At 68.6% G+C, this 20855-nt stretch overlaps 1 protein-coding gene across 1 annotated transcript; it reads left to right on the top strand.

Moving 5' to 3' along the window:
• Positions 1-536: 536 nt before the first annotated feature.
• Positions 537-20401, top strand: KIF5A (kinesin family member 5A). The gene is given in 32 exon segments (XM_075075587.1): positions 537-916; positions 3281-3341; positions 3344-3367; positions 3806-3879; positions 3968-4072; positions 4168-4216; positions 4477-4532; positions 4637-4724; positions 5013-5137; positions 5520-5624; positions 5721-5869; positions 6660-6808; positions 6899-7107; positions 7349-7417; positions 8036-8242; positions 9762-9836; positions 9839-9893; positions 9896-9909; positions 10375-10563; positions 11300-11417; positions 11857-11924; positions 12582-12691; positions 13882-13983; positions 14796-14856; positions 14966-15037; positions 15469-15573; positions 17419-17635; positions 18406-18526; positions 18950-19020; positions 19124-19151; positions 19228-19323; positions 19882-20401. Coding segments are annotated over 31 exon segments (3084 nt in total). The 5' UTR covers positions 537-787; the 3' UTR covers positions 19307-19323; positions 19882-20401.
• The last annotated feature ends 454 nt before the right edge of the window (positions 20402-20855 follow it).

The raw sequence follows: 20855 nt of genomic DNA, 5'->3' as shown, positions 1-20855 counted from the left end.
TCCCCCCCCGCAATGAATCAGCATTTTGGGGGGACGGTTCCCAGGGCGAGGCGTGTGCGTGTCCCCCATCCCCGTCCACCTTAAGAGCCGCGGGCAGCTCCACCTTAACGCGAGGCGGGGGGAGGCGTGTGCGTGCGGAGGGGGGGGGGCGGCCTCTCCCCCCCCCATCACCCGGTACCGGGGCTGCAGTGGCGACAGCAGCGCGGTCACTGGAGCAGGGGGCAGCAGGAGCGCTGCGGAGCATCCCCCGCCCGGCGCCGCCCTCCCGTCGCATCCCGCATCCCTGGGTACCGCCGGCATCCCGGGCAGCATTCTGCATCCCTGGGCAGTATCCCGCATCTCTGGGTACCACCCAGCATCCTGGGCAGCATTCCGCATCCCTGGGCACTATCCCGCATCCCTGGGCAGCATCCTGCATCCCTGGGCAGTATCCTGCATCTCTGGGTACCACCCAGCATCCCGGGCAGCATCCTGCATCCCTGGGCAGTATCCCGCATCTCCGGGCAGCATCCTGCATCCCTGGGTACCACCCGGCAGCATTCCGCATCCCTGGGGACCGCCGGCATCCCAGGCAGCATCCCGCATCCCTGGGCAGCATCCCGCATCTCCGGGCAGCATCCTGCATCCCTGGGTACCACCCAACAGCATCCCGCATCCCTGGGGACCGCTTGACCCTTAGGCTGTAACCAGCATCCCCGGGTGACATCCCCCACCCTTGGGTACCAACAGCACCCTTAGGCCCCCCCCCAGTCTCTTCCTGACGCACACCGGGGCCCCCCCTCCCGCCATGGCCGAGCCCAGCACCGAGTGCAGCATCAAGGTCCTGTGCCGGTTCCGGCCCCTCAACCAGGCGGAGATCCTGCGGGGGGACAAGTTCCTGCCCGTCTTCCAGGGGGACGACAGCGTGGTGGTGGGGGTGAGTGCGGGGCGGGTGGGGGGCATAGGGGACCCCCAGCCTCGGGGGGGACCGGGGACGGGGACACAGCCGGAGGGGGAGGGGGGGAATAGCCAGGGTGGAGGGTAACCGGCCGCAGGGGGGAGGGGACAATCAGATTGGGGGGGCAGAGTCTGTTTTTTTTTGGGGGGGGGAGTCGCCCTGGGTGTGGCCGGTGCCCAAAAGGGCCCAGGACCCCCTCCCGCGGCGTTTCCCCATCCCCCCTCATGCCCCTCCCCTCCCCCCCATTCCTTGTCTAAGGTTCCCGGCACTCCCAGTTTCCCCCAATCTGGCCCAGTGCCGGGGGGGGGGTGTTGTTTACAATGAGCGGAGACGCCCTGACCCCCGGGGGGGGGCCACGATCGGCCCCCAGGGGCAGCACCGGGGGGTGGGGTGGCGGGTTGCCGCAGATCCTGCCCCCCCACCCCCCGCTACGGCCCGGCCCTTTGTTAGGGGGTGAAACCGGCGGGGGGGGCTCTGGGACTGCGGCCGTGCCCCCCAATAAGACGGCCCCCCATAATGCCCCCCTTTGCACGGGCCCGGGTACGGGGGGGGGGGCGTGCTTTCCTGCAAGGAGGGGCCCGCCCGGCCTGGCCCCCCGGCCCTGGGCGGGGGGGGGGCATAGGGAATGCGGGGGGTCCTTGGGGGTGGGCAGCAGCGGGGTCCCCCGGGGATGCCGTGGGGCGGGGGTGGGGGCTGTGCCGGCTCCGTGGATGTTGTGTCGCTGTGCGGTTGTCCCGGCGCAATGCGGGGGTGTTGCGTGGGGCTGTTGCGGGGGGGGGGGCGGTGAGCGGCAGGGGCTGCGGGGGGTGGTTGGTGGGGGTGCGGAGGGGGGGGGATGCGTGACCGGCGGCGGGTGGGGCGGGTGTGCCTGCGCCGTGCTGCGGGGGTTGCGCTGGGCGGGGGTGCGGGGAGAGCGGGGGCCGGTGCTGCCGGCTGTCGCCGTGTCCGTGTGTCCGCGTGTCCCCGCGGTGGCTGCGGCGGTTCAGCACCGGGGCCTGGACAGCTCCCGGCCGGGGGGGCGGCGGAGGACGGGGGGTTTGGGTGGGGGGCTGGGGTGTGGGGGCTGTATGGGGGGCTGGGGGAGCCTGTGGGGTGTATAGGGGGCTGGGGGAGTCTGTGAGGGGGCTGTATGGGGGGAATGGGTTGTCGGGGGGGCTGGGGGAGTCTATGGCGTTGTATGGGCAGCTGGGGGTGTAGGGGAGGCTGAGAGGTCTATGGAGGACTATGGGGGTGTATGGGGGGCTGAGGGGTCTATGGGGGCCTATGAGGAACTGTGAGGGTCTAGGTGGGCCTATGGGGGGGACTGGGGGTCTATTGGTCTGGGGGGGCTTGGGGTATATGGGGCTGTATGGGGTTTTGGAGATCTATGGGGTCTATGGGGGTCTGTGTGGATCTACCGGGGTGCATGGGGCTATATGTTCCTCTATGGGTGATGAGGGGTCTATGGGGGGGTCTGTGGAGCTGTATGGGACATCTGGGGGTCGGTGGGGGCCTATGGAGGGGCTGAGGGGTCATGGGCGGGTGTACGGAGCTGTATGGCAAGGCTTGAGCCTATGGGATGTATGGGGAGTATATGGGGCTGTATGTGAGGTTGGGGGTATATGGGGAGTCTATGGGGAGGTTATGGGGGAGTCTAGGCAGTTCTGGGGGTCTAGGGGGGTGTACGGGAGTCCAAGGGTATATGGGAGTGTACGGAGAGTGTGAAGTCTGGAGGGGGGTGTGGGGAGTGGATTAGGGGTCCGGGGTATGTGTGGCTTTTAGGGGAGCCGGGGGGTGTATGGGGTACACTGGGAGTGGGGGGGTATTTGGGGTACGGGGGGTATATGGGCGAGGGGGTGGTAGATGGGGGCCTGGAGGAGGTGTGGGGTCCTAAGGTGTTCCAGGGATTATGGGGGCCTGGGGGAGCTGGGAGTATAATGGGGTACACAGGGAGCCCCAGGTGGTCTATGGTGGGCTTGGGGCTTATGAGGAGCTGCATAGGGGGTGGGGAATGGGGGATGGGGGTTGTTTGAGGACGTATACGGGGGCAGGGGATGGGGTGTGGGGGGAGGCCTATGGGAGGGCAGGGGGTATATGTGGGGGGGCTGGCAGTGAAGGGGGGCTGATGTTAAAGGGGGAAGTATGGGGGGGCATGGGTGTATGGGGGGGGGTCCTTGGGTTTTTGGGGGGGGTAGTGGGGTATGAGATTGGGGCTGAGAGGCTCCCAGCAACCTCCTACCTCCCTTACTGGGATTCACTGGAACTTACTGGTCACCCTGCAAGGGGAGCCCTGAGGCTGGCACAGCCCCCAGCAACTTGTGGGGGTCTCTCCTGGAGGCTGACCCCCATGTCCCCCCGCTCCAGGGCAAACCCTATGTCTTCGACCGTGTCTTCCCCCCCAACACCACCCAGGAGCAGGTCTACCACGCTGTGCCATGCAGATTGTCAAAGGTGAGGGCCAGGGGCTTGGGGGAGCCCTGGGGGGGCCCCCAGAAGGGCCCTAACTACGGGACCCTCCTCCAGGGACACCCAGATCCATGGGGACCTGGAGGGTGTTGGGAGGTGACAGGAGCAGGTTGAGGGGGCAAGGGAAGATGTACAGGGGGGTCCTTAGGGGTGTCCAGGAGGTCTTGGGATTTCTGCAGGACTTTGGGGGGTTTCTGCAGTCTCCAGGGGGTTTGGGGCTACCCGTGGGGTCTTTTGGGGTGTCTCAGGGGTCCTTGGGCATCGCTGGGGGTCTTGGGGGTGATCTTAGGTGCCTTGGGGGGGGGTCAGGGAGCCCTTGGGGTCTCAGGGGGAGCGCCTCGAGGTCTGGGGGGGGGCTATGAGGTCCCTGAGGGTTCTGGGGGTCCCTGAGGGGCTTCTGTCCACCCTCACCCCTCCCCACAGATGTGCTGGCTGGATACAACGGCACCATCTTCGCCTACGGGCAGACGTCATCGGGCAAGACCCACACCATGGAGGTGAGGGGCCAGGGGGGCTTTGGGGGGTGCCTAGCCCCCCCTGGGCCCTGACACCCCCCGGGTGCTCACCACCCCACCCCCCACTCAGGGCAAGCTGCATGACCCCCAGCAGATGGGCATCATCCCGCGCATCGCCCAGGACATCTTCAACCACATCTATGCCATGGATGAGAACCTCGAGTTCCACATCAAGGTGGGAACTGGGGGGAACTGGGAGCACTGGGAGCACTGGGAGGTTGGGTCCTGACCCCCACACACACCCTGACACCCCCAATTCCCTCCTACCAGGTTTCTTACTTTGAAATTTATCTGGACAAGATCCGGGACCTGCTCGACAGTGAGTGGTGGGGGGCACTGGGAGACACTGGGTGGGTATTGGGATGCATTGGGAGCACTGTGAAGCTTGGAGGCACTGGGGAACACTGGGAGACACTGGGGAACACTGGGAGGCACTGGATGGGTATTGGGGAGCACTGGGAGTCAGTGGAAGGGTATGTGGGAGCACTGGGAGCCACTGGATGGCCCTGGGAGCTCCTAGGGCACGTTGTGGGGGTCACCACTCCCCCAGCCCCCCCATGCCATGTCCCCCCCTACCAGTGACCAAGACCAACCTGTCGGTGCACGAGGACAAAAACCGGGTTCCCTACGTCAAGGTGAGGAGCGGCTCAGGGGTTCCCATGGGTGGGGGACCCCAAGGAGCACCCCCAGAGGGGGGGGTTGGGGCTGACCTCTAGGCTCACCCTCCCCACACCCCCAGGGCTGCACCGAGCGCTTCGTCTCCAGCCCGGAGGAGATCCTGGATGTGATCGATGAGGGGAAATCCAACCGGCACGTGGCTGTCACCAGTGAGCGTCCCGGGGACACGGTGGGGGGCAGGTGATGGGGCGACTATGGGGTGCTGTTCCCTGCTGTGCAGGGTATTGGTGGGGCTATGGGCTGATGGGAGGTTCTGGGGGACCATGGGAGTCCCTGGGGTGCTGTAGGAGTCATTGGGGCACCATGGGGTTCCCTGGGCACTGCGGGGTCCCTGGGGCACTGTGGGGTCCCTGGGGCACTGTGGGGTGCTGCAGGGGTGCTGCGGGGGTCCCTGGGAGGTAGAGGTGTGGGCGTGCAGCCTCTCCCCGTGCCCACAGACATGAACGAGCACAGCTCCCGCAGCCACAGCATCTTCCTCATCAACATCAAGCAGGAGAACGTGGAGACGGAGCAGAAGCTCAGCGGGAAGCTCTACCTGGTCGACCTGGCCGGGAGCGAGAAGGTCAAGGGGACCCCGGCGCTGAGGGACCCTGGGGGGCCTTGGGGGGGGGGCGGGGTTGGTACTGGGGGGGCGTCTTTGGAGAGCCCTGGGCTGTGGTATGTGGGATTGGGGGGGATCTGGGGGAGCTTGGGTGGAGGAGGTCCCCAGGGTGGACATTGGGAGGGTGGGGGCCTTGGGGGGGGGAGTGTGGGACAGTGGCGTTAGGGGTCATCAAGCTGGGGTGGGTCTTTGGATGAAGGGTCTCTGGATTGGGCGTCTCTGCTGGTGGTGTCCTTGAGTTTGGGGGTCTTGGGGGGGTTCCTGGGTTGGGGGTGTCCCTGGGGTGGAGGTCCCAGGAGTAGGGGTGGTCCCGTGGGGGTCTCTGAGCTGCCCGGCCCCACAGGTCAGCAAGACAGGGGCTGAGGGGGCCGTGCTGGACGAAGCCAAGAACATCAACAAGTCGCTGTCGGCGCTGGGCAACGTCATCTCGGCCCTGGCCGAGGGCACGGTGAGAGTCCGCGTGTCCCCACCCACCCACCCACTCTGCCCCAGGGACCCTGGGGCTGGGGGGGACCCTACTGAGCCCCTGTGCCACCCCCCGCAGAAGGCCTACGTGCCCTACCGGGACAGCAAGATGACGCGGATCCTGCAGGACTCGCTGGGGGGGAACTGCCGCACCACCATGTTCATCTGCTGCTCCCCCTCCAGCTACAACGACGCCGAGACCAAGTCCACCCTCATGTTTGGGCAGAGGTAGGGGACGGGGCCAGGGGTGTTGGGGTTCCCCGGCACCTCTCTGCACCCCCCTGCACCTCAACTGGACCCCAACAGCACCCCATGCACCCGTTGAACCCCAGCTGCATGCCAGCTGTACCCCAACTGCACCCAACTCACCTCATGCACCCACTGCCCCTCAACAGCACCACATGCATCCATTGTGTCCCAATAGCACCCCATGCACCCACTGTACCCCAACCACACCCCATGCACCCATTGTGCCCCAACTGCACCTCAGCTGCACCCCAACTGCACCCCAACTGCGCCCCAACGGCACCACGTGTACCCATTACAACCCAACTGCACCCCAACAGCACCCATTGCAGCCCAGCTGTACCTCAACAGCACCCCGTGCATCTGTTGTACGCCGGGTGCATCCCACAGGCTCTTCGCACCCCAGCTTCACCCCGAGAGCACCCATTACACCCCAGCTCCACTCCTTGTACCTCAAGTGCACCCCAAGCACCCAGTGCACCCCAGCTGCACTCTATCAGCACCCCATGCACTCCAACCACACCCCTCACACCTGTTGCATGCCACCTGCCCCCCAACAGCACCCACTGCCCACCAACAGCACCCCCCACACCCCTCGGCGGGGAAAGGGAGCTGCATCAGGGATCCCCAGACCTGGGAGGGGAGTGGGGGGGAAGGTGGGCCCTGAGATGGGGGTTGCTGTGGTGGGCATCTCGGGGGGGTCCCTGGGGGATGCTGCCTGGAAAGGGGGAGCAGCAGGGGTCCCGGTTGAGGGGTCCCCCCCTCTGTCCAGGGCCAAGACCATCAAGAACACGGCGTCGGTGAACCTGGAGCTGACGGCCGAGCAGTGGAAGAAGAAGTACGAGAAGGAGAAGGAGAAGAACAAGGCGCTGAAGGAGACCATCGGGAAGCTGGAGGCCGAGCTGAGCCGCTGGCGGAGTGGTGAGGGGGGGACCCCAGCGTCCGGGAGGGGACCCCACCCCACCCCCCTCCCCCAAGCGCCAGATGGGGAAACTGAGGCCGTGTCCCCAGGGGAGGCCGTGCCGGAGACGGAGCAGCTGAGCGGGGCCGAGGCGGAGGCCGGGACGGGCGAGGGGCCGGGCGAGGGGCCGGAGACGGGACCCACCAGCGAGACCCCCCTCAACGATAACAGCTCCTCTATCGTCATCCACATCTCTGACGAGGAGCGCCGCAAGTACGAGGAGGAGATCCGCAAGCTCTACAAGCAGCTGGATGACAAGGTGGGGACCCCCGGATACCTCCCCGGTTCCCTGGGGACCCCCAAAGACCTGCCAGGACCCTCCCAGGACCCATGAGACTCCCCAGAACCTTGGGGAGCTCCCAGTCCCCCCAGCATCCCCCAGGACTCTCAGCACACCAGGACCCCTGGGACCTTCTGGCAACCTCCAGAACCCCCCCAAGAAACCCCTGCTGCCCCCGGCCCCTCGGGGCGGCCAGCAGTGACCCTCCATGTCCGCCCAGGACGACGAGATCAACCAGCAGAGCCAAATCATGGAGAAGCTCAAGCAGCAGATGCTGGACCAGGAGGAGGTGAGGGGCCCACCCCTGCCCCCCCAGCCCCCATCTCTGGGGGCTGACCTTGTAACCTCACCCTGCTGGGACCCCAGACTGATTCCTCTGGGCCCCCATCCAGACCCCCTGGGACCCACTTGGGCCCTTCTGGGATCCCCACCCTGATCACTTGGACCCCTCCACCTCAAGTCCCTGGGACACCCCAACCTGACCCCTGGACCCTCCCAACGTGACCCTGTTGGGACCTCTCTGGGACCCCCACTATGACCCCTGGGACCCCCATCCTGACCCGCTGGACCTGTCTGGGACCCTTACCCTGGGATTCCACCAACTGAGCCACTGGGCCCCCTCTAGAACGCCCACCCTGACCCCCAGGATCCCCCTGGGATCCCCATCCTGACCCCCCTGAACCGCTCCACCTGTACCCTTTGGGATCCCTCTGGGACCCCACCCTGAGCCCCTGGGAACCCCCAACCTGACCCTGGTGGAACCCCTCTGGGACCCCTCCTGGGACCCCCGTGGGCCCCTCCACCCTGACCCCTACCCCCCCCAGGACCCGCCCTGATGCCCTCCTGACCCTTTGGGACCCCTCTGGGCCACCCACCCTGACTCCCTGGACCCCTTTGGGCCCCCCAGGTGCTGGCGGCGGCGCGGGGGGGCGGGGAGGCGGCGCGGCGGGAGCTGGCGGCGCTGCGTGCCGAGCACGGGGCAGCCCGCGCCGAGGTGGCCGAGGTGCTGGCGGCGCTGGAGGAGCTGGCACGCAGCTACGACCGCAAGGCACAGGAGGCCGAGGACACTGGCCGCCACAACCGCCGGCTGGCCGATGAGCTGGCCCGCACCGAGGTGACCCCCCCGGGACCCCCCGCTGGGACCCCCAGCAGGCACCCAACCAGGATTCCCAGTGGGATCCTACTGGGAAGCGTGATGGGCACCCAGCTGGGATCCCTACTGGGAACCCCACTAGACCCCACTGGGAACCCCAAAGTGGATCTTCAACTGGGAACCCCACTAGGATCCTACTGGCAACCCCCATGGGCACCCAACTGGGATCCCTACTGGGAACCCGCACTGGGATACCCAAACTGGCTCCTCAGCTGGGAACCCCACTAAGACCTTTCTGGGAACCCCAGTTGCCAGCCCAGCTGGGATCTCTACTGGGACCCAACTAGACCCCACTGGGAACCCCAATGGGCACCAAATTGGGATCCCTACTGGACCCTTTTGGGAGCCCTAAACTTGTTCCTCAACTGGGAACCCCACCAGGACCTTACTGGGAACCCCAGTTGCCAGCCCAGCTGGGATCTCTACTGGGATCCCCAAAGTGGCTCCTCAACTGAGAACCCCACTGGGAAACCTACTGGTGACCCTCAGTGTCCCACTGGGACCCCACTGGGACCCTTGACTGGCAAATGGGACCCAGACCAGAAATCATCTGGGACCCCCATCAGCACCCCACCTGGGGCCCCCAGAGCCAGGGCCCCTCCAAACTGGACCCCCACACCAGCACCCAGGACCACACTGGGATCTGGCAACTGGACCTCCAGGTCCCAACCAGACCCAAACTGGGACCCCCAGCCCTGAACCAGCAACTCCCAGAGCCCAGTCCCCAGGTCCAAACTGGGTCTCCCAGACCCAAACTGGGATGCTTTGGGCCAGGGACCCCCCAAAACAGGAGCCTCAGATCTGGGAGCCCCCTTAAACCCCAAACCAGACCCCAAAGAGGAGGACACACACACACACCCCTCAAATGAGACCCCCAAAGAGGGGGACCCCCTCCAATCATAGCCCAAGAGGGACCCCCTCCCCAAACCAGACCACAAAGAGGGACCCCCCACTCCAAACACAGCCCAAAGAGGGGACCCGTCCCAAAACCCCCCAAACCAGACCCAAAAGAGGAATCCCCTTCACTAAACATACTCCATAGAGGAGACCCACACCCCTCAAACAGACCCAAAGATGGGGAACCCACCCCCCAAAACCAGATCCCAAATGGGGAGACTCCCCCTTAAACTGGGGTGCCAGACTGGGTGCTCCCAGGGGACCAAGAGCAGCACCGCCAGGTGGAGAGGGCTGGGTCTTGGGGTGCTGGGGGGGGGGATCAGAGGTGCTGGGGGCTGCTGGGTGTCCCAGGGCAGGGGGTGATGGAGCAGGGGTTGCTGGGCGGTGTCACAGTGCCCGGGGGGTTGCTGGGGGTCCTGGGGTGCCAGGGCAGGGGGTATCAGGGGATGCCATGGGTGCCCGGAGGGGTGCTGTGGGTGCTGCGGTTGCCAAGGCAGGGAGTGCTGGCGGGGTGCCAGGGTGCCAGGACAGGGGGTTCTGGGGGTGGGGGTGCTGGGGGTGCCAAACCGCGCTGTGCCCGCAGGCGACAACGCTGTCGCTGGAGACGGAGCTGCAGCGGGTGCGGGAGCTGGGGGGGCAGCAGCGCAAGCGGGCGGCCGCGAGGTGCTCAACGGGCTCATGAAGGACCTGAGCGAGTTCAGCCTCATCGTGGGCAACGCGAGATCAAGCTGGTGAGGGGCGGGGGCACCCCTGCCAGGCTGCACCCATGGGTGGATGCGCTCGTGCCGTGCTGCACCCGTGCTGTGCCACGCCGTGCCTGTGCCATGCCCACGCCGTGCCGTAGCTGTGCGTGTGCCGTTGCCGTGCCACGCCGTGCTGTAGCCACACTGTGCGCCCCTCACGCTGTACTCACACGCGTGGTGCGCCGTGCCCGTGCCATGCCGTGCCCGTGTGTGCGCCATGCCCGTGCCACGCTGTGCCCGTGCCACGCCGCAGAGCCCATGCCATGTCGTACCCATGTGCGTGCCGTACCCGTGCTGTGCCGTGCTGACCCGCGTGCCATGGTCCTACTCATGTCTGCTACATGCCTGTGCCACGCCGTGCCCGTGCGTGCCGTGCCATGCCGTGCCATGCCATGCCGTGCCATGCCGTGCCGTGCCATGCCGTGCTGACCCACGTGCCGTGCCCGTGCCCAGCCAGTGGAGGTGAGCGGCGCCATCGAGGAGGAGTTCACCGTCGCCCGGCTCTACATCAGCAAGATCAAGTCGGAGGTGAAGTCGGTGGTGAAGCGGTGCCGGCAGCTGGAGAACCTGCAGGTGGAGTGCCACCGCAAGATGGAGGTGACCGGGCGCGAGCTCTCCTCCTGCCAGCTCCTCATCTCCCAGGTGGGCTGGGGACGGGAACGCCTGGGGACAGACCCTGGGGCTGCCACCACCGGGCACCTCCCAGGAGCGATGCCGCTGCTGTGGTGGCCGCAGAGTTTGGTGACCCTGGGCTTGGTGGCCCCAGGTTTGGTGGCCCAAGGGTTTGATGGCCCCAGGGTTTGGTGGCTCAAGGGTTTGGTGGCTCAAGGGTTTGGTGGCCCAAGGGTTTGGTGGCTCAAGGGTTTGGTGACCCTGAGGTTTGATGGCCCAGGGTTTGGTGGACCTGGCACTTGATGAATCTGGTGTTTAATGGCCCCAGGGTTTGGTGGACCTGGCACTTGATGAATCTGGTGTTTAATGGCCCCAGGGTTTGGTGACCCTGTGGTTCAGTGGCCCCAGGGTTCGGTAGCCCCAGGGTTTGTTGGCTTTAGGATTTTGCGACCCCAGGGTTTGGTGACCCCAGCGTTTGGTGGCCCAGGGTTTGGTGACCCTGGGGCTTGGTGACACCCAGGGTTGGTGACCCCAGCATTTGCTGGCCCAGGGTTTGGTGAACCTGGGATTTTGTGACCCCAGGGTTAGGCGGCCCCTGCATTTGGTGACCCTAAGGTCTGGCTGGTGATCCCAGGGTTGGTGACCCTGGGCCTTGGCCTGGGGTTTGGTGACACCAGGGTGTGGTGACAGGGTGGCCCTGGGGGTGGCAGGGGGTGGTGGCTGCGTGCCCCCGGCCGGGGGGCGGTGGCTGAGGCTGGTCCCGCAGCACGAGGCGAAGATCCGCTCGCTGACCGAGTACATGCAGACGGTGGAGCTGAAGAAGCGGCACCTGGAAGAGTCGTACGATGCCCTGAGCGAGGAGCTGGCCCGGCTGCAGGCTCAGGGTGCGGGGGGCTGGGGGGGCTCGGGGGCATGGAGGGGGCTCAGGGGGTATAGGGGGGCTGGGGTGTGACAGTGGGGCTGAGGTCCATGGTGGGGCTGGGCGCCCTGGGAGGCTGAGGGCACAGTGCCACTTGGGGGTTGGGGGCCATGGTGGGCTCAGGCTGGGGGTACAGAGGGGCTGTGGGGGTCACAGTGGGGCTGTGGGGGTCACAGTGGGGCTTGGGGCTGGGGCTACAGAGGGGCTGGGGGGTCACAGTGGGGCTCAGGGGGCTGGGGGGTACAGAGGGGTTCGGGGGCTGGGGGGCACCGTGGGAGTTTGGGGACTGGGGAGGGTGTGGCCTGGGGAGCTGGAGGGGCTCAGGGGCCTGGGGGGGGTCAGTGGGACTCGGGGGGTCAGGGGGGTCCCTGGCTTGTCCCCCCAACACAAGCTCTGGCCCACAGAGACAGCGCAGGGGGTGGCCCGGAAGGAGCGGGAGCAGGATGAGACCCAGGACACTGATGAGGTCAAGGTGAGAGGGTGCTGGGGAGGGGGGCAGGGCACCCCTGGGGGTCACTGGGGGTGTCCAGGGTCCCCAAGGGTGTAGAAGGCTGCAGGGGGTGGGGGGCAGATGGGGGGCCTTACGGCACGTGGCATGTCCTAGAGGTGGGGTGAAGGTCCCTGGGAGGAGCTGGGGTCTGGGGTGCCGGGGGTCCCCAGGAGGTGTCGGTGTCTGAGGGTGCTGGGGTCCCTGGGAGAAGCTGGGGTCTGGGGGTGCTGGGGAGTGCTGGGGGTCATGGGGGGTGTTGGGGTGTGGGGGGGCTGGCAGGTGGGTGCTGGGCATCACAAGCGGTGCAGGAGGGCTGGCGAGGGGGTGCTGGGTGTCGTGGGGGGTGGGGGGCTCATGGAGAGTGCTGGGGGTCATGGGGATGCTGGGGGTCATGGGGGCGTGGGGTGCGGGGGATGTGGGGGTCACAGGGGGTGCTGTGTGTCACAGGGGTGTGGGGGTGCAGGGGGTGCTAGGAGTCATGGGAGGTGCTGGGGGTCACGGGGGTGTGGGGGTGCAGGTCTGCTGGGGGTCGTGGGGGGTGTGGGGGTCATGGTAGTGGGGGGGGTGGGGTTGCTGGGGGTCGCGGGGGGGTGCGGTGGTGCAGGGGTCCCAGCCCCAGGCTGAGGGTGGTGGGCGCAGAAGGCGCTGGAGCTGCAGCTGGAGAGCCAGCGCGAGGCCCAGCACAAGCAGCTGGCCCGGCTGCGGGATGAGGTCAACGAGAGGCAGAAAACCATCGATGAGCTGCGGGAGTGAGTGACCCCAGCCCTGACCCTGACCCCAACCCTGACCCTGACCCCAGCCCTGACCCTGACCCCAACCCTGACCCCAGCCCTGACCCCAGCCCTGACCCTGACCCCAACCCTGACCCCAGCCCTGACCCCAGCCCTGACCCTGACCCCAACCCTGACCCTGACCCCAGACCTGACCCTGACCCCAGCCCTGACCCTGACCCCAACCCTGACCCCAACCCTGACCCCAGCCCTGACCCTGACCCCAAACCTGATCCCAGCCCTGACCCCAGCCCTGACTCTGACCCCAAACCTGATCCCAGCCCTGACCCCAGCCGTGACCCTGACCCCAACCCCAAACCTGATCCCAGCCCTGACCCCAACCCTGACCCCAGCCCTGACCCTGACCCCAACCCTGACCCCAGCCCTGACCCTGACCCCAAACCTGACCCTGACCCCAGACCTGACCCTGACCCCAGCCCTGACCCCAGCCCTGACCCCAGCCCTGATCCTGACCCCAGCCCTGACCCTGACCCCGACCCCAACCCTGATCCCAGCCCTGACCCTGACCCCAAACCTGACCCCAGCCCTGACCCCAGCCCTGACCCTGATCCCAGCCCTGACCCTGACCCCAAACCTGATCCCAGCCCTGACCCCAGCCCTGACCCTGACCCCAGCCCTGATCCCAGCCCTGACCCCAGCCCTGACCCTGACCCCAAACCTGACCCTGACCCCAGCCGTGACCCTGACCCCAGCCCTGACCCTGACCCAGCCCTTACCCTGACCCCAGCCCTGACCCTGACCCCAAACCTGACCCTGACCCCAGCCGTGACCCTGACCCCAACCCTGACTCTGACCCCAACCCTGACCCCAGCCCTGACCCAGCCCTGACCCTGATCCCAGCCCTGACCCCAAACCTGATCCCAGCCCTGACCCCAACCCTGACCCTGATCCCAACCCTGACCCCAGCCCTGACTCCAGCCCTGACCCTGACCCCAGCCCTGACCCCAACCCTGACCCTGATCCCAACCCTGACCCCAGCCCTGACCCCAGATGCCCGCAGCCCTTCCCTGGACTCATCCCTGGCCGGGTGGAGGGGGTGGGCAGCAGCTGTCCCCCTGTGGGTCTGTCCGTCCATCCCCTGACCACCCACCCGTCCATCCATCCCCTGACCACCCACCCGTCCATCTGTCCGTCCGTCTGTCCCGCAGCCTGAACCAGAAGCTGGAGCTGGAGCTGGAGAAGCTGCGCGCGGAGCACGAGGCGCTGCGGGGCGAGGAGCGGGCCAAGGCTGCCCGGCTGCAGGAGCTCACGTGAGACCCCACCCCCACCCCCGGGGGTCCCCCAGACCCCAGCCCCACCCCCAGCCCCCACTGACACCCCTGGGACCCCCAGAGCCACAGCATCCCCCTCCACGCCCAGGAGTCCTGGGACCCGTGCCCCCTGAGGTGTCCTGCTTGACACCTCCAGGACACCCCCATCACCCCTGGGACCCCCAACACCACCCCTGGCACCCCACCCCCACCCCATGGCGTCACCTCCAGGACCCTGCACCACCTTCAGGAGCCCTGGGACCCCCAACATCACCAGGAGCCCTGATGACCCCCCTTTTACCCCTGGGACCCCCCACATCACCCCTGGGACCCCCAACATCACCACGACCCCACAGATGCCCTCCAGGACCCTGTGCCACACCCAGGAGCCCTGGGGCCTCCAAGGGCTTTGGGGACCCCACCCCATCACTCCTGGGACTCCCAACATCAGTGGGAACCCACCCATGGGGACACCCCCAGGACCCTGCACCACCTCCAGAAGCCCTGGACCCCCAACACCCCCAGGAGCCTTGGGGACCCTCCCAAGACACCCAACACTACCAGGACCCCCCATGCCATGGGGACACCCCTCAAGACCCTGCACCACCTTGGGGCCCCCTTTCAGCCCCCAGCCCCCCCCAAAGACCCCTGAGGCCCCTCCAAGCCCCCAGGAGCCCTCAGCAACACCCCCAGCATCCTTGTCCCCCCCGAGCCCCCCCCAAACCCCCAAACCCCCCGCCCATCCTTGGAGTGACCCCCCATCCTTTGGGCGACCCCCCCCAACCTTGGGGTGACCCCCCATCTCCCCCCAGGTTTCTCTACGAGCGCCACGAGCAGTCCAAGCAGGACCTCAAGGGGCTGGAGGAGACCGTGGTAGGTGGGGGGGGAGGGGTCTGGGGGGGGGCCTGGGAGGGTTCAGGGGGAGTCCAGGGGTCACTGTGCACCCCCTCACCCCCTGTCCGTGTCCCCCCCCCCGCCCCAGGCCCGTGAACTCCAGACCCTCCACAACCTGCGCAAGCTGTTTGTTCAAGACGTCACGACTCGAGTCAAGAAAGTGAGGGGGGGGGTGAAATGGGGGGGGGCAAAAATGGGGGTGGCAGGAGCCGAAAGTGGGGGCAGAGCTGGGGGGAAGGGGGGTGTGAGGGATGGGAGGGGGGTGTTGAGGGGAAGAGGGGGAGAGTTCCTGGCCAGGGGGGTGACGGGGGGTCCAAGCCAGGGAGTGGGGGGGCCAGCCTGAGTGTGGGGGCCCCAGTTCAGATGGGGGGGGGGGTCTCACCCCAGGTGGGGGGGTGTCAGCCCAGTTAGGGGGGTCCCAGACTTGGGCGTGGGTGGGGGTCCCAGGTTGGCCATGGGGCTCCCAGCCTCGGCATCGGGCGGGGGACCCTGCCCCAGGTGGGGGGTGTCAGGCCAGCGGGGGGGTGTCAGGCCAGGTGGGGGGGTGCCGTCCCGGGCTTGGGGGTCCCTCCACGCCCCCCGCCCCCGCAGAGCGCAGAGCTGGAGCCTGAGGACAGTGGGGGGCTGCACTCCCAGAAGCAGAAGATTTCCTTTCTTGAGAACAACCTGGAGCAGCTTACAAAGGTTCACAAACAGGTGGGCGGGGGGGGCAAGGGGGGGGGCAGAGGGGGGGGGCAGAAAAAGGGGGGGGCAAAAAAAAGAGAGGCCAGAAAGGGGGGCAAAAGGGGGGGCCCCCACCCCACCCCAGGGAACCCCCAGCGCCCCTGTACTGTAAGCTTCCCCCTTGCTTCCCAGTGCCCCCCCCCTCCCGCTTCACACACCCCCCCAGCGCCCTGCTCCATCCTGGGGTTCCCCCCCCCAACCAAAGCCCCTCCGCGGGGTGGCATGGCCGGGGGGGCGCACACGCTGATGGGCGCTCTGTTGCCCCCCCCCCCCCCCCCCCCGCTGCCTCCTCCCTAGCTGGATCTCTGGGTGTCCAAGGTACCGCACACACACCCCCCACCACCCACACGGGCTGCACACGCGTGGGGGGCCCCCACACCCCCCCCGAGGGATAGATGTGGGGCAGGGGATAGACCCCCCCCAAGTCCCCTCTGCCCCAGCTGCCCGGAGCCCACCCAGGCTGGGGGGGGAGGGGGCACTGCCCTGACCTCCAGCACTTTCCTGCCCCCCCCCCGCCTTTCCCCCCCCCGCGTGGCTGTGGTGCCCCCCCAGCTCACTGCCTGCCCCCCCCCCAGCTCAGCTTCGCAGTCACGGCCCCACTGCTGCATGTGGCCACGGTGGCACTGCTGGGGGGGCTGGGACCCCCCCGAGGCACTGTTGGGGGGGCTGGGGGGACTGGCACCCCCCGAGGCACTGCTGGGGGGGCTGGGGGGACTGGGACCCCCCGAGGCACTGCTGGGGGGGCTGGGGGCGCTGGGACCCCCCCGAGGCACTGCTGGGGGGGCTGGGGGGACTGGGACCCCCCCGAGGCACTGCTGGGGGGGTCTCGGGGGGCCTGGATGGTTGCTCTGAGGCACCCTGGAGCTGCCGGTAGCGGGTGCCGGTGGGTGCCGGCGATGGTGGGCGCCCAGTGCCGCTGGGAGCTGGGTGCGGGCGGGCGCCCACTGTGGGTGGGTGCTGGGCGCGGGTGGGTTCTCGATGCCGGCGGGTGCCTCCTGTGGGTGGGCGCTCATGGGGACCGGGTGGGCGCCGGGTGCCTCAGGTGCCCGATGCAGCTGGGTGCCCGTTGCGGGCAGGTGCGTGGTGCCGACCGGCGCCCTGTTGCGGGTGGGCGCCGGTGGGTGCTGATGGGTGCTGGTGGGCGCGGGTGGGTGCCGGTGGGTGCGGGCGGGTGTTGGTGGGCGCCAGTGGTGCCGGTGGTGCTGATGGGTGCTGGTGGGCGCGGGTGGATGTTGGTGGGCGCCAGTGGGTGCCAATGCTGCCAGTGGTGCTGGGTGAGTGTGGGGGGGTGCTGGTGGTGCCGGGGGGCGCTGATGGTGGCCGGTGGTGCCAGGGGGTTCTGGTGGGCACTGATGGGTGCCGGGGGCACTGATGGGTGCCGGTGGTGCCGAGGGGTGCTGATGGTGCTGGTGGGGGCCGGGGGGTTCTGGTGGGCACTGATGGATGCCGGTGGTGCCAGTGGGTTCTGGTGGGCACCGATGGGTGCCGGGGGGCACTGATGGGTGCCGGAGGTGCCAGTGGGTTCTGGTGGGCACCGATGGGTGCCGGGGGGCACTGATGGGTGCCGGAGGTGCCAGTGGGTTCTGGTGGGCACCAATGGGTGCCGGGGGGCACTGATGGGTGCCGGAGGTGCCAGTGGGTTCTGGTGGGCACCAATGGGAGCCGGGGGGGCACTGATGGGTGCCGGAGGTGCCAGTGGGTTCTAGTGGGCACTGATGGGTGCCGGTGATGCCGAGGGGTGCTGATGGTGCTGCTGGGGGCCGGGGGGTTCCGGTGGGCACTGATGGGTGCCGGGGGCGCGCTGACGCGGCCGCGCAGCTGGTCCGTGACAATGCAGACCTGCGCTGCGAGCTTCCGAAGCTGGAGAAACGCCTGCGCGCTACGGCTGGGCGAGTGCAGGCCCTGGAGGGGGCGCTGAGGGAGGCCAAGGAGGGGGCGCGCCTCGACAAGCGCCGCTACCAGCAGGAGGTGGAGCGGATCCGCGAGGCCGTGCGGGCCCGGGGGGGCGCCCGCCGCGCCCACAGCGCCCACATCGGTACGGGGCGGGGGCGGGGGGCGGGGCATGGGGCTGGGGGTGGGCACAGGGACCTGGGGAGAGGGGGCATCGGGACCTGGGGGGAGTGGGGCATAGGGACCTGGGGGGGCTGGGGGTGGGCACGGGGACCTGTGGGGAGGGGGGCACCGGGGGTGGGCACAGGGACGGGGAAGCGGGGAGAGCAGGGGGGACCTGGGGGACTGGGGGGTGGGCACGGGGACCTGGGGAGAGGGGGGCACCGGGGGTGGGCACAGGGACGGGGGAGCGGGGAGAGCAGGGGGGACCTGGGGGACGGGGGGTGGGCACGGGGACTTGGGGTGCAGGGGATGGTCACAGGACATGGGAGGCGGGGGGGAACGAGTACATGGGGTGCACGGGGTGGGCACAGGACCCCAGGGTGCAGGGGGTGAGCACGGGGACCTGGGGTGCAGGGGGGAACAAGCACATGGGGTGCGCAGGGTGGGCACAGGTATCTGGGGTGCGTGGGGTATAGGGTGGACGGAGCGTCCTGGGGTGCACGGGGTGCAGGGGCTAGACACGGGGACCTGGGGTGCAGGGGGGGCACGGGGTGCAGGGTGGGGCACAGGCACCTGGCTTGCTCTGGGGTGCGTGGGGGGTGCAGGGCCTGGCACCCAGCCTCGCACCCCCTGGGGGGCACAGGGGCAGGGGAGCCTGGCCCGGGGGGTGGCGCAGACCCTGGAGGGGGCACCCCGAGAGACCCCGGGGTGGCGGGTGCCAGCCAGCACCCCTCAGCCCCCCGTCCCCCCCAGCCAAGCCGGTGCGGCCCGGGCAGTTGCCAGCGGCGTCACCCACTGGCCTCAGCTACACCAACAGCCTCTTCCAGGGGTACCCCGCGGGGGGGCCCCTGCCCGGCCCCGGCCCCCAGGGCCTGTGAGTGCGGGGAGCACGGCGGGGGTCGGGGTCGGGGGGGGGTGCAGGGGGGCACGGGGGCATACGGGGGTCGGGGGGGGCGCGGGGGGGGATGGGAAAAGATGGGGGGGGCACGGGGGGGTGCGGGGTCAGAGTGGGGGGTGCAGGGGGGGATGATGAAGGGTGTGGGGAGCACGGGGGGGGGCAGGGTCAGGGTGGGGGGTGCAGGGGGGACTCGGGGGAGAGTGTGGGGGGCATGGAGGGGGTGCAGGGTCAGGGTGGGGGTGCAGGGGCTGTGGGAGGTGGCCGGACACTGGGCTTGTAGGGGGGTAGAGGGTTGCAGGGCATGGGGTGCCCCCCCCCCGGTGCCAGCAGTGCCCAGGGGGTCTCAAGGCCTCTGTCCCCATGCCCCCATGTCCCCCCCACCCTCATGTGCCCCCTTAGCTTTGCCAGCGGCCCCACCACGCTCTCCAGCACCCCCCCGGACACGTACCAGCAGCTCAACGTGGATAACGGTGAGGGGGGGCCACGGGGGGACGGGGGGATCCCCGGTTGTGCAATGGGGGCATTGGGGGGGGTCCCTGTAACCACCCCTGGAGCTGCTGCTCTTTCTTGCAGGGAACGTGACAGACATCAATGATAACAGGTAAGGGGAGGCCGGGGGATCTTGGGGCCGCGGGCGGGGGGTGCCAGGCCCGGGGTGACCCCCGTGTCACCCCCAGGAGTGACCTGTCCTGCGCCTGCGAGGCCGAGGAGCAATCCAAGCTCTTCCCCCTCCGCCAGGAGACGGCAGCCAGCTAATGGCCCCCCCCCACCAGGTACTGGGCCCATTCCTCAGGTGCCCCAGGGGACCCGCACCCCTCCCCAGCACCACCCCCCCCGTGTTCTTTGGGTTCCCCCTACATCCCTTGAGCCCCCCCATCCCCTTGGGACCCCAAAGTCCATGTTCCCCCCCATATCCCTTGGGTGCCCCTCCATATCTCAGGTCCCCAAACCTCACGTGTCCCCTCCCACCCCTTGAGGTTACCCAGCATCCCCCAGGGACTCCCTGCATCCCCTTGGGACCCCCCCATCTCCCCCAGCCCCCCCCCAACCCTTGGGCACCCGCAAGACCCTCCATCCTCCCCAGACTGCCCCATCCCTTGGGTACCCCCAAATACCTACACCCCTCCACTCTAAGACTCCCCCCCTCCTTTGGGTACCCCCAAGACCCTGCATCGCCCCCAACCCTTGGGTGTCCCCGTATCCCTTGGGTTCCTCACACCCCCCTGGGCACCCCCACCCGGAGCCCTGCAGGGTCTGGGGTCCCCCCACATACCTCGGGGACGCCCGGGGCGGGGCAGTCTGCACCCCCCAACCCTGCGTGTCCCCCCCAGGTCCCGCCGGACCTGTCTCCGCTCGCATGTCCCGGTGTCACCTCCGTGCCCTGTGTGCTCACCACCAAGCTCACCCCGTCCCGCCCCAACGGCGAGGGGGGGGCCCGTCCCCGGGGGGGGCCGCCTGCCCCGCCAGGCCCTCCCCCGGACCCCCCCACCCTCCTGGGGGGGCCCGGCCGGGGCTGGGGGTGCTGCCCGGGGTCCGCTTCGAGATGCCTTAAGCCGATACCTGGAGGAATGTCTGGGCCCCCCCACCCTCGTCCCCAGCCCCCCAAGTGGGGGTCAGCCCCATAAACGGGGGTCACCCCCCCTTCCTCGTACCCTCCTCCCCACCACGTCCCCCTGCTTGGCACCTCGGCTGTGCCCCCCCCCGTCCCCGGGACCTGCTGTGCCCCCCTCCCCGCCCCCCCCACATGTGTGTGGGGTCCCTCGGGGCCCAGCCCGCCCCCCGCACCCCCCCCCGCGCTGCATGTCCCGCCCCAGCGCCACTGGGAGCGGCTCAATAAAGGCCAGAGATGCTGAGAGGAGCCTGGGGAAGATGTGGGGGGATTGGGGGGGCATGGGGGGCCGGGAGGGACCATGGGAGGACATGGAGGGATCAGGGGGACATGGCGGGGTGGGGGGGGCAGTGGGATATTGGGAGACATGGGGGAGGGGGGCGGCGGGGACCGTGGGGGGATCAGGGGGAGCCAGGGGGACATGGAGCAAAATGGGGGGGCAGGAGGCCATGGGGGGATTGGGGGGACCGGGGGGGGCAGGAGTCCGGGGACGGGGGGTGTTGAGGGGCCAGGGGACCCTCAATTTCCCCAGCTGGAGCCGGACCCACCCCACACGTAGCTCCCCTATAGCAAGCACTTGGCACCCCAGCATGGCGAGTGCCTCACCCCCATAGGAAGCCCACGGCGCCCCATAAGGAGCAGGCGGCGCCCCATAGGGTGGTCTAGGTTCCTATAGGGAACACGTTACCCCATAGG

The sequence above is a fragment of the Phalacrocorax aristotelis genome, chromosome 26, assembly GCF_949628215.1.
Source record: "Phalacrocorax aristotelis chromosome 26, bGulAri2.1, whole genome shotgun sequence".
Lineage (NCBI taxonomy): Eukaryota > Metazoa > Chordata > Aves > Suliformes > Phalacrocoracidae > Phalacrocorax > Phalacrocorax aristotelis.
Note: the sequence above shows the minus strand (reverse complement) of the source record. Positions and strands in the feature narration are given on the sequence as shown.